This window comes from Nycticebus coucang, chromosome 15 (genome assembly GCF_027406575.1).
Source record: "Nycticebus coucang isolate mNycCou1 chromosome 15, mNycCou1.pri, whole genome shotgun sequence".
In the NCBI taxonomy this organism is placed as follows: Eukaryota; Metazoa; Chordata; class Mammalia; order Primates; family Lorisidae; genus Nycticebus; species Nycticebus coucang.
Genome location: NC_069794.1, coordinates 58,772,993 through 58,786,325, shown reverse-complemented (window position 1 = coordinate 58,786,325; position 13,333 = coordinate 58,772,993). Strand labels below are relative to the sequence as shown.

General features: G+C 41.0%; 1 protein-coding gene across 1 annotated transcript; it reads right to left on the bottom strand.

The window, feature by feature from the left end:
- Nucleotides 1–1,298: 1,298 nt before the first annotated feature.
- LOC128566633 (melanoma inhibitory activity protein 2-like) lies at nucleotides 1,299–3,599 on the bottom strand. The gene has a single exon (XM_053563556.1). The coding sequence runs from the start codon at nucleotides 3,558–3,560 to the stop codon at nucleotides 1,362–1,364; it is 2,199 nt and encodes a 732-aa protein (XP_053419531.1). The 5' UTR covers nucleotides 3,561–3,599; the 3' UTR covers nucleotides 1,299–1,361.
- Between the last annotated feature and the right edge of the window lie 9,734 nt (nucleotides 3,600–13,333).

The following is a 13,333-nucleotide window of genomic DNA, read 5'->3' as shown; positions in this document are numbered from 1 at the left end:
AGATGCGATGTATGAATGGACCTCTGGGTTAATGCCCCTGAATTCTATTCATTTGTTCTAGTCACATAGTGTCCTAATAGGACCAGCTCCCAGGAAAAAAAGTGAAACAGATGACAAGAGCAGCTAGCACTTCTAGAGCACTTATTACTCATAGCCAGTGTGCTATGGAGCTTATACGAGACCCCATGGGATACCTGCTTGAGAAGGGAAGGGACTTGGTCTGTCTTAGTTGTCTTTGTATCCCCAGCACTTAGGACGGTTTCTGGCACACAGAAGCTGCTCAATAATATACTTGGTGGCTGAAGAGTAGTTGTGGCGGTTCACACCTGTGATCTTAGCACTTTGAAAGGTCAAAGTTTGAGGGTCACTTGAGGCTGGGAGTTTGAGACCAGTCTTGGAAACATAGTGAGACCTTATCTCTATACAAATGTAAAAATTAGCTGGGCAGGGTGGTGCATGAATGTAGTCTTAGCTACTAAGGAGACTGAGGTGAGAACATCAGTTGAGCCCAGGAGCTTGAGCCTGTAGAGTGAGTTATGATGTACTCTAGCCTGGATGACAGAGTGAAACCCTATCTCAAAAAAAAAAAAAAAAAAATTGTTGAATGAATGAGTTACTTGTTTAGATGAGGTAGTTGAGGTGAGGCAAAGTTAGTAACCTGCCCAGGTTGTACACATGTAGAAAGTGACAGAGCCAGGATTCCCAACCTCATCCCCAGTCCTCAGACATCTTATCCCAGATGCTCAGAGCATCATCAGTCTACCATTCAGGTCTGTTTCTGTTTATGCTCCATTCCCCACAATTAGCCTCTTGTGGACTGAATGTTCATGTTTCCAAAAATCCATATGTTGAAGCACTAACCCCTAACGTGATGGTATTTGGATATGGGGCCTTTGGGAGGTAATTAGGTTTAGATGAGGTTATGAGGGTGGGACCCCCATGATGGATTTGTGCCTTTTTTCCTTTTTCTTTTTTTTTTTTCTTTTTTTCATATTTAAATCATCTTTATTTACAAAATACTATCCTGAGAATTATAATTCCATTAAGCTTCCTTTTGAGCAAAAGTATAATTACTTAAGTAACAGCAGTTACATAAACTGAAAATGAGAGATAAGTCACAATTACTTTTGAAGAGAGCAAAAACATTGTCAGGTTTCTTGTTGTGGTTCTGGACGTTCAAGTAGCAGGCTTACTTGAGGGCAAAATCAACCCTGCAGGGAACTTACTTTTACTTTCAGAAGGTAGAGGTGGAGAGAAAAATCCAGCTCTTAGGGGAAGATAAGGAGGAAAAGCCCTCAGTGGATAGACACTTCTCATTGCAAATGCAGATGTGGTGGACCAAGCAAGTCCCTTGGTGGAAACTAATCTCGGGGAGCCCCATACATACTTCCTGGAGGTGGTGGAGGAAAAGGAGGTCCTCTTCTCATGAACGGATCCCTCGTATCCACTGGAAACAATGGCCTTCTCATTGGAGGAAGAGGTGAAGGGACAAAGCCAGAGCCTGCTGCTTCACTTTCAGCAAGAAGAGATGAGTTGGGCACATTTGAATTACCATGATCATCTTTGGTATCATTTCTACTGGATTCCATTTCTGAAGATACTGGTCCATCCATCTTATCAAAAGAAGGCATAGTAAAGCTTCGGAGTTCTGCTGGTCCAGACAGTCTACCAGAATTAGAATAAAATTTGTCTTGCCATTGTGGAGGAAGAGCTGGATCAGGATATGTTTGAGCTGGTGGGGGAAACATCATCCTACAGTCCTGCTCCCATGGAGGTGACAGGGACTCAGTGTTAGACAGGGCTCTGTGAAGATCTATTAACCTATCACAGTTGGGTTCTCCTCTCTCATTGGTAATCTGAGGGTCCAGAGGATATCCTGGGCCTCTTGAGCCTCTTCCTCCTCCCCCTGGAAACAAAGGTGAGAGTCTGAGTGGACCCTTCAACAAGGTTGGCGGAGAGAGAAAAGCTCTCGTTTCAGACGAAGGCCGACCCAATGGTGAGGGACCATATGAGGAATGCTCTCTGCCAAATGCTGTGTTTGGAACATCAAATGCATAAGGATCTTTTTCTAAAAGTTCAAATTTAAACGCTGTTTCAGTTAATTTTTGTCTGTTGTGAGCATTTTCTTTCCTTAAATCATTGAGGTTCCTTTCAGCAATCCGAGCTGCCAACCAATTATTATGTGCTTTTTTCTCATGGGAAATAATCTGTCTTTGATAAGAATGAATGGTTCGCTCTAGTTTGTCTTCAAGATCTTTGGCTCGATTTCTGTAGGTCTCCAATTCTTCAGCTGCATGGCTGATCTTTTCATCTACTTTGGAAAGTTTTTCTTCTTTCTCTACCTGGTAATTTCCCTCTACTGTTAACTTCCCATGGAGTCTCATTTCATTTTCTTGATATAGTTCAGTCATTACTTTAAGTTTCTGTTGAAGTTTCTGATTCTCACTTTCAAATTGTGCATTTTTTGACTGCAAAGATGCTTGTTCAGTCTGAAGATTTTTAATATGCTCTGTAAGTTCTTCCTTGGTTTTATCTACTTCAAATAATTGAGTGTAAATTTGGTTTCTTTCTCCTTCCAGGGTTTTCAAAGAAGCATTTAACTTAGCAGCATGAATCAGTTTCTTCAAAGCTCCTTTGGGCTGAGTATCTAAGTGACCACCACTTCCTGAGTCACTCTTCATTTCTAACTCCAAGTTATCATCCATTAGGTCTTCTCCAAGCACAGCCGTCCAATCTTTCATCTTTTGCAGGCTTTTAGTCAGAGACTTGATGTGATTTTCTTTATCATTTAGAATTTGTTCTGCGTGTACTTTGGAGTCTTCAAATGTTACTTTTTGTTTATTAAGTTCACTCACTCGTTCTTTCCATAATTCAGTTTCTTGGAAAAGCTGTTTCTGGCTTTCTTGAAGTTGAGAATTTTCATTCATAGCATCTTTTATTGCCATCTTAAGCCGTTCTTCATTCATTTGAAATATCTTGAAAGTTGTTTTGGCTTCAGCTACTTGTGATTTGAGAGATTTTGATTCATCTTCAAGAGACTGTATTGTCTTTGAAATATCTACCATCAATTCATCTTGTTCAGAATGTTTAGATTTCTCTTCTTTTAATTTTTTTTCTAGTTCTAGACAATGTATTTCATCCTCAAGTTTACATTTGGACCTGTTCAGCTTTTCATAGATTGCCTCCAAACTTTGCACTTCTGCTGACTCTTTCTCCAAGCTGGCATCCTTTAAAGATGACTCTAAGCCTTCATACTCTTTTTGAACAAGGCTAAATTTTTCAAGTAGTTTACATTTTTCTTCAATTAGTCCAGAAAGCTCTGTAGCAAGCTTTTTCTCTCTACCCACATAAAGCCAGCTTCTAACCGCTGGAAAACTTCTCCACACACAAAAAAGAATAGCAAAAAATCCAACAATAGTCACACATATCACCAATTGCCAGGGAAAACCAAAAGGATTAGGACCTGGTTTCATATCTTCAGGCAATATTTCCACAACCCTGCCTAGCTCTCCCAGGACCAGCCCCAAGTACTGCTGGGAGGCAGCTCCGGGCCCTTCCATGGCGACAAGGCTGCTTTGGCTGTCACAGCCACAGCCTTGGTCTGGCAGAGCCACAACAAGCAGCGGAGAATACCGCGGCGTTCGGTCTGGAATCTGCAGCCAGTGACGTGAGCAGACCACAGCGGAGCCTGCTGCGGGGAGGGGGCGGGGCACCAGCACCCTGGGCCTCTCGGGCCCTTTTGTTACGCTTCACATTCTGGGGCGGGGCAACCTGGCTCCTCCCCCACCAGCCTGCAGGAACACCGGAAGTGGGGAGGCGCGTGCCACGCAAAACCAGTCTTCTTTCTCTCAGTTTTTCTTCTTATTATTTTATTTTATTTTATTAAATCATAGCTGTGTACGTTAATACAATCGTGGGGCACCATGCACTGGTTTTATATACAATTTAAAATATTTTCATCAAACTGGTTAACATAGCCTTCCTGGCATTTTCTTAGTTATTTTGTTAAGACATTTATATTCTACATTTAGTAAGTTTCACATGTACTCTTGTAAGATGCACTGTAGGTGTGGTCCCACCAATAACCCTCCCTCCACTTATCCTCCCCCCTCCCTCCCCTTCCTCTTCCTCTTCCCCATATTCTTAGGTTATAACTGGGTTATAGATTTCATATGAAAGCCATAGATTAGTTTCATAGTAGCGCTGAATACATTGAATACTTTTTCTTCCATTCTTGAGATACTTTACTAAGAAGAATATGTTCTAGCTCCATCCATGTAAACATGAAAGAAGTAAAGTCTCCATCTTTCTTTAAGGCTGCATAATATTCCATGGTGTACATATGCCACAATTTATTAATCCATTCGTGGGTCCATGGGCACTTGGGCTTCTTCCATGACTTGGCAAGTATGAACTGGGCTGCAATAAACATTCTGGTATAAATATCTTTGTTATAATGTGATTTTTGGTCTTCTGGATATATACCTAGTAGAGGAATTATAGAATGGAGTGGCAGGTCTATTTTTAGATCTCTAAGTGTTCTCCAAACATCTTTCCAAAAGGAATGTATTAGTTTGCATTCCCACCAGCAGTGTAGAAGTGTTCCCTTTTGTCCACATCCACGCCAACATCTCTGGTTTTGGGATTTTGTGATGTGGGCTAATTTTACTGGAGTTAGATGATATCTCAAAGTAGTTTTGATTTGCATTTCTCTGGTGATTAAAGATGATGAGCATTTTTTCATATGTCTGTAGGCCATGTGCCTGTCTTCTTCAGAGAGGTTTCTCTTCAAGTCCCTTGCCCAGCCTGATATGGGATCACTTGTTCTTTTCTTGCTAATACATTTGAGTTCTCTGTGAATTCTGGTTATTAAACCTTTGTCGGAGACATAACCTGCAAATATCTTCTCCCATTCTGAGGGCTGTCTGCTTGCTTTACTTAATGTGTTCTTGGCTGTGCAGAAGCTTTTTAGTTTGATCAGGTCCCAGTAGTGTATTTTTGATGCTGCTTCAATTGCCTGGGGGACGGGGGTCCTCCTCATAAAATATTCGCCCAGGCTGATTTCTTCAAGAGTTTTCCCTGCACTTTTTTCTAGTATTTTTATAGTTTTTTATCTTAAGTTTAAATCTTTAATCCAGTGAGAGTCTATCTTTGTTAACGGTGAAAGGTGTAGGTCAAATTTCAGTCTTCTACAGGTCACCAGCCAGTTCACCCAGCACCATTTATTAAATAGGGAATCTTTTCCCCACTGAATGTTTTTTTTTTTTTTTTTTTTAAACTTTTTTTTTTTTTTTTTTTTATTGTTGGGGATTCATTGAGGGTACAATAAGCCAGTTACACTGATTACAATTGTTAGGTAAAGTCCCTCTTGCAATCATGTCTTGCCCCCATAAAGTGTGACACACACTAAGGCCCCACCCCCCTCCCTCCGTCCCTCTTTCTGCTTCCCCCCCATGACCTTAATTGTCATTAATTGTCCTCATATCAAGATTGAGTACATAGGATTCATGCTTCTCCATTCTTGTGATGCTTTACTAAGAATAATGTCTTCCACTTCCATCCAGGTTAATACGAAGGATGTAAAGTCTCCATTTTTTTTAATGGCTGAATAGTATTCCATGGTATACATATACCACAGCTTGTTAATCCATTCCTGGGTTGGTGGGCATTTAGGCTGTTTCCACATTTTGGCGATTGTAAATTGAGCTGCAATAAACAGTCTAGTACAAGTGTCCTTATGATAAAAGGATTTCTTTCCTTCTGGGTAGATGCCCAGTAATGGGATTGCAGGATCGAATGGGAGGTCTAGGTTGAGTGCTTTGAGGTTTCTCCATACTTCCTTCCAGAAAGGTTGTACTAGTTTGCAGTCCCACCAGCAATGGAAAAGTGTTCCCTTCTCTCCACATCCACGCCAGCATCTGCAGTTTTGAGATTTTGTGATATGGGCCATTCTCACTGGGGTTAGATGATATCTCAGGGATGTTTTGATTTGCATTTCTCTAATATATAGAGATGATGAACATTTTTTCATGTGTTTGTTAGCCATTCGTCTGTCGTCTTTAGAGAAAGTTCTATTCATGTCTCTTGCCCATTGATATAAGGGATTGTTGGCTTTTTTCATGTGGATTAATTTGAGTTCTCTATAGATCCTGGTTATCAAGCTTTTGTCTGATTGAAAATATGCAAATATCCTTTCCCATTGTGTGGGTTGTCTCTTTGCTTTGGTTATTGTCTCCTTAGCTGTACAGAAGCTTTTCAGTTTAATGAAGTCCCATTTGTTTATTTTTGTTGTTGTTGCAATTGCCATGGCAGTCCTCTTCATGAAGTCTTCCCCCAGGCCAATATCTTCCAGTGTTTTTCCTATGCTTTCTTTGAGGATTTTTATTGTTTCATGCCTTAAATTTAAGTCCTTTATCCATCTTGAATCAATTTTTGTGAGTGGGGAAAGGTGTGGGTCCAGTTTCAGTCTTTTACATGTAGACATCCAGTTCTCCCAACACCATTTATTGAATAGGGAGTTTTTCCCCCAAGGTAAGTTCTTGTTTGGTTTATCGAAGATTAGGTGGTTGTAAGATGTTAGTTTCATTTCTTGGTGTTCAATTCGATTCCAAGTGTCTATGTCTCTGTTTTTGTGCCAGTACCATGCTGTCTTGAGCACTATGGCTTTGTAGTACAGACTAAAATCTGGTATGCTGATGCCCCCAGCTTTATTTTTGTTACTAAGAACTGCCTTTGCTATACGGGGTTTTTTCTGGTTCCATACAAAACGCAGAATCATTTTTTCCAAATCTTGAAAGTACGATGTAGGTACTTTGATAGGAATGGCATTGAATAGGTAGATTGCTTTGGGAAGTATAGACATTTTAACAATGTTGATTTTTCCCATCCATGAGCATGGTATGTTCTTCCATTTGTTAATATCCTCTGCTATTTCCTTTCTGAGGAGTTCATAGTTTTCTTTATAGAGGTCCTTCACCTCCTTCGTTAGGTATATTCCTAGGTATTTCATTTTCTTTGAAACTATGGTGAAGGGAGTTGTGTCCTTAATTAGCTTCTCATCTTGACTGTTATTGGTGTATACAAAGGCTACTGACTTGTGGACATTGATTTTATATCCTGAAACATTCCTGTATTTTTTGATGACTTCTAGGAGTCTTGTGGTTGAGTCTTTGGGGTTCTCTAAGTATAAGATCATGTCGTCAGCAAAGAGGGAGAGTTTGACCTCCTCTGCTCCCATTTGGATTCCCTTTATTTCCTTGTCTTGCCTAATTGTATTGGCTAGAACTTCCAGCACTATGTTGAATAGTAAAGGCGACAGAGGACAACCTTGTCTGGTTCCAGTTCTAAGAGGAAAAGCTTTCAGTTTTACTCCATTCAGTAAAATATTGGCTGTGGGTTTGTCATAGATAGCTTCAATCAGTTTTAGATATGTGCCACCTATGCCTATACTCTTCAGTGTTCTAATTAGAAAAGGATGCTGGATTTTATCAAATGCTTTTTCTGCATCTATTGAGAGGATCATGTGATCTTTATTTTTGCCTCTGTTAATATGGTGGATAACGTTTATGGACTTGCGTATGTTAAACCAGCCTTGCATCCCTGGGATGAAGCCTACTTGATCATGATGAATGACTTTTTTGATGATAAGCTGTAATCTATTGGCTAGGATTTTGTTGAGAATTTTTCCATCTATATTCATGAGTGAGATTGGTCTGAAATTCTCCTTTTTGTTTGGGTCTTTTCCTGGTTTTGGTATCAGGGTGATGTTTGCTTCATAGAATGTGTTGGGGAAGATTCCTTCTTCCTCAATTTTTTGGAATAATTTCTGCAGTACAGGAATAAGCTCTTCCTTGAAGGTTTGATAGAATTCTGGAGTGAAGCCATCTGGACCAGGGCATTTTTTAGTTGGAAGCTTTTTTATTGTTTCTTTGATCTCAGTGCTTGAAATTGGTCTGTTCAGGAGGTCTATTTCTTCCTGGCTAAGTCTAGGGAGAGGGTGTGATTCCAAATATTGATCCATTTCCTTCACATTGTCAAATTTCTGGGCATAGAGTTTCTGGTAGTATTCAGAGATGATCTCTTGTATCTCTGTGGGATCAGTTGTTATTTCCCCTTTATCGTTTCTGATTGAGGTTACTAGAGATTTTACTTTTCTATTTCTAGTAAGTCTGGCCAATGGTTTATCTATTTTATTTATTTTTTCAAAAAACCAACTCCTTGTTTCATTAATTTTCTGAATGATTCTTTTGTTTTCAATTTCATTGATCTCTGATTTGATTTTGGATATTTCTTTTCTTCTACTGAGTTTAGGCTTAGATTGTTCTTCTTTTTCCAATTCCATAAGATCTCTTGTGAGACTGTTGATGTGCTCTCTTTCTGTTTTTCGAATGTAGGCATCTAAAGCGATGAATTTTCCTCTCAAAACTGCTTTTGCAGTATCCCACAGGTTTTGGTAGCTTGTGTCTTCATTGTTGTTATACTCAAGGAAGTTAATGATTTCCTGTTTTATTTCTTCCTGCACCCATCTGTTATTCAACAGAAGATTGTTTAATTTCCATGCCTTTGGGTGGGGTCGAGCATTTTTGTTAGAGTTGAGTTCCACCTTTAGTGCCTTATGGTCTGAAAAGATACAAGGTAAAATTTCAATTTTTTTGATTCTGTTGATATTTGTTTTGTGTCCCAGGATATGATCAATTTTGGAGAATGTTCCATGGGGTGATGAGAAGAATGTATATTCTTTATCTTTGGGATGGAGTGTTCTATATGCGTCTATCAAGCATAGTTGTTCTAGGGTCTCATTTAAATCTCTTATATCTTTGTTTAATTTCTGTTTAGAGGATCTGTCCAACTCTGTAAGAGGTGTGTTAAAGTCCCCTGTTATGATGGTATTATCAGATATCATATTGCTCAGACTGAGTAAGGTCTGCTTCAAGAATCTGGGAGCATTTAAATTGGGTGCATAAATATTTAGAATTGAAATGTCTTCTTGTTGTAGTTTTCCCTTGACCAATATAAAGTGACCATCTTTGTCTTTTTTTACTTTAGTTGCTTTAAATCCACATGTATCTGAAAATAAGATTGCAACTCCTCTTTTCTTCTGAATTCCATTTGCCTGAAAAATTGTCTTCCATCCCTTGACTCGGAGCTTTAATTTGTCTTTTGAAGCCAGGTGTGTTTCTTGCAGACAGCAAATGGATGGCTTGTGTTTTTTAATCCAGTCAGCCAATCTATGTCTCTTCAGTGGGGAATTCAAGCCATTAACATTTATGGAGATAACTGATAAGTGTGGTAGTATTCTATTCGTCTTATTTGGTGAGAGTCCATTGCTTAGTTTTATCTTTTGCATCAGTGTGGAGGTTAGGCTCTGTCCTTTGATTTCTGAGTTCTTACTTTGCTGCTGATCCATTGTGGTGGTCAGTGTGCAGAACAGGTTGAAGTATTTCCTGTAGAGCTGGTCTTGTTGTGGCGAATTTCCTCAATGTTTGTATATCCATAAATGATTTGATTTCTCCATCAATTTTGAAGCTTAGCTTAGCAGGGTACAGAATTCTGGGCTGAAAATTGTTCTGTTTAAGTAGATTAAAGGTAGATGACCATTGTCTTCTTCCTTGGAAAGTTTCATTAGAGAAGTCTGCGGTCACTCTGATGGATTCGCCCCTGTAGGTCAACTGGCGCTTACTCCTGGCAGCTTGCAGAATCTTTTCTTTTGTCTTGACTTTGGACAGGTTCATCACAATGTGTCTTGGAGAAGCTCGGTTAGAGTTGAGGCGACCTGGGATCCGATATCCCTCTGAAAGCAGTGTGTCAGAATCTTTGGTGATGTTTGGGAAATTTTCTTTTATAATATTCTCTAGTATGGCTTCCATTCCTCTTGGGCATTCTTCTTCCCCTTCTGGAATTCCTATAACTCGTATGTTGGAACGCTTCATAAAGTCCCATAATTCTGACAGTGAACGTTCTGCTTTCTCTCTCTTCTTTTCTGCCTCTTTTACTATCTGAGTTATCTCAAAAACTTTGTCTTCTACCTCTGAAATTCTTTCTTCTGCATGGTCTAACCTGTTGCTGATACTTTCCATTGCATCTTTAAGTTCCCTGATTGACTGTTTCATTTCCTTCAGCTCTGCTATATCCTTTTTATATTCTTCATATCATTCATCTCTGATTTGATTCTGTTTTTGGATTTCCTTTTGGTTATTTTCCACTTTATTAACAGTTTCCTTCATTGTTTCCATCATTTCTTTCATTGTTTTCAACATGTGTATTCTAAATTCCCTTTCTGTCATTCCTAACATTTCTGTATAGGTGGAATCCTCTGCAGTAGCTACCTCATGGTCCCTTGGCGGGGTCGTTCTGGACTGGTTCTTCATGTTGCCTGGAGTTTTCTGCTGATTCTTCCTCATGAGTGATTTCTTTTATCTGTTTCCTTGCCCTAGTTTTCCTTTCACTTCCTCTTGCTCTTTAAGATCTTGTGCCTGTGGACTAAGGGTTACAGGACCAGAAGGGTGAGAAGATTGAAGAGCAAAAAAGGGATGAAAGAAAGGAGGACCGAGTGCTAAGAAAAGAAAAAAAAAAAAAAAAAGAAAGATAGAGAAAGGAGAGGGGGTGGGGATAAGGAATATTGACAAAAAGAAGAGAGGCACAGAAAGAGGGAGACAGGGCAATATAGGTGTACAGTAGGGTACTTTGACACAACCTTAAAAAACCCCACCTTCTGGGGGTGCCCCAGTTGGGTGGTTCCCTTGAGGTCAGCAGCTCTTTGCTAACCTGATCAGACACAGTACCCCACCTCCACCAAGTAGAGAGGAAAGACAAAAATGCTATAAATCAAACCAAAACAAGCAAACAGAAAACTTTTCGGGGATACAATGGGGTGAAAAACCAAATGGTAGCGGTAGAAACACTAGCAAAAATGAAGTTGTAGTTATTAAAAAAGGCAGCAATGGGAAATTATAATTAAACTAGAAAAATTGAGAAAGAAAAAGGGATCTGTATGGAAAAGATTGAAATTAAAAAACAAAAGAGCATCAACAACGTCAAAATAAACAAAAAAAAAAAAAAGGAAAAAATACACAACCAAAAACAAAGCAGTTTGTATATGTTATTGAATATTGTCTGGGCAACACGTGGTCTTGTGGGGTATGAGATGTTAGTCACAGTTCTGATACGACTGGAGGCAGCTGATTTCTCAAACCCCAGCAGGTAGACACCCTAAATCTCTCTTCAGCCCACTTAAAAGGCACTTTGAACTTGTAAACTTGCTGAGCAGAAGCTTTCCCAGCTTTCTTGCTGGAATCACTGCTGAAGTGGCTATCCACTTACCCAGGGTGCCAAAACTGGTCTCACTCTGCCCCTGAGGGTTAGGGCTGCAAGGCGGCTCAGACCCCACCCTTAGGCTACTTGGTTGCTGGGTTACCAGCTCCCACCCGTTTCTAGCTCTGCGACCCTGAGGGCGGAGCTTGCCGGGGCAGATCACTGACAATGGATCTGTGTGACCCACCGCCAAACACTATTAGCTCCGTCTGGCTCAGCGGCTCAGACTGGGGCCCTGGACAACGGCCAAAGTTCTCCGCACTCCCGCTCAGGCCTTCCCGAAGGCAGTTCAACTCAGTGCCAAGTCCAAGGACATCAAAACAGTTCACAGGTAAGGCCTTTCTGGTTTGCAGTCTCGCTGCTACTGAACTTACAGTTGTGGGCGGGTTTAGACGGATTGAACACACGCGACCACTTGCCGGTTTTCCACTGCTTTAGTCCTCCTCTTGGGGTCCAGAAGTCTCTCGCTGACTCCCTGTAGCCTCATAGGAGTGATGATAGGCAGTTCCCACCAGGCAGAGATGCCTAGAGTCCTATCTCCCCCGACTCACGGTGCCCAGATGCAAGGAAGCTGTTACTCGGCTGCCATCTTCCTGGCGACGACCCAGTGCTTCCCCTCAGCAACTCTCCTTTTTCTTTTTTTAAGAGATAAAGTCTCACTTTGCTGCCCAGGCTTGAGTGAAGTGGCATGGATCATAGCTCACTGTAGCCTCAAATTCCTGCACTCAAATGATCCTCTAGGACTATTGGCATGTACCATTATGCCTTGCTAATTTTTCTAATCTTTGTAGAGACAGGGTTTCACTATGTTACCCAGACTGATCTCAAATTCTTGGCCTCAGGTGATTTTTTTTTTTTTTTTGGCCGGGGCTAGGTTTGAACCCGCCACCTCCGGCATATGGGACCGGCGCCCTACTCCTTGATCCACAGGCACCGCCCGGCCTCAAGTGATTCTTATGCCTCAGCCTCCCAAAGTACTGGGATTATAGGCGTGAGCTACCGTGCCTATAGTAAGGAAATGACACTAGACCTCACTCCCCCATGTGAGGACAACAAGAAGGTGGCTCTTTGCAAGCCAGGAAGGGAATCCTCACCAGGGAACACATCCATTGGCAACTTGACATTGGAATTTCTACCCTCCAAAATTGTATGAAATAAATGTTTGTTGTTTAAGCCACTCTGTCAGTGGCATCTTGTTATACATCCTAAGCAGACTAAGACAACCCTTTAAGCTCACTTATCAAAATTTACCTATCCTGGATCCTATTCATTTAGGGCTCTGCTTTCTGCCATTTAGCAACAGCTGGTGATATGAGCAGCTTCCTGCATCCCCTTTCTGCTCCCTGACCTCTCCAACATCTGTGTGGTAGGTCAGAGTTTATAAAGAGTTCACATACATGATTTCACATGATGCTCAAAACCAACTCATCGAACAAGCTGATAGTCATTATTCTCCCCTTTTTATAGACAAAAAACCCCTGATTCTTGGTAAGATCAAGTGACTTACCATGACAACACAGCAAGGACTAGGACTCAGGTTCTCTGCCTCCCTTGCCCAGGGCCCCCTCCTCAGAACCACCTCGTGGATAACATAGTGTGACGTTCATTCAAGAGCAGGTTGCATTGTAATTGGAATCTGGGTGAGGAGGCACGACGTCAACTTAAACAAATGACTCTCCTGTGGCAGCATTTTTGGCAGATGAACTCAGAGATTTTGAGTTAGCAGATATCTTTCTTACATCTAGGCCTGGGGGAGGATCATTCTGAAAATCCTTAGAGCAGGCACGCAAGTGTACTTGTCCAATCCATCAGTTCTCCCACCTTGTGATCTTCAAATCCCGTCTAAGAAGAAATGTCAACTGAATTCGCACCCTTCTAGCCATCCCTAGTTCCTGTCCCCGCATCTCCACACATACCTCAGAGCTTCATCCTGTGTGCCTGGACTATTGCTGTGGTTTCCTAATTGGATCCCTGCTATAACTGCACTGTCTGGGCCACCTCACACATTGGGGCCCAACTGATC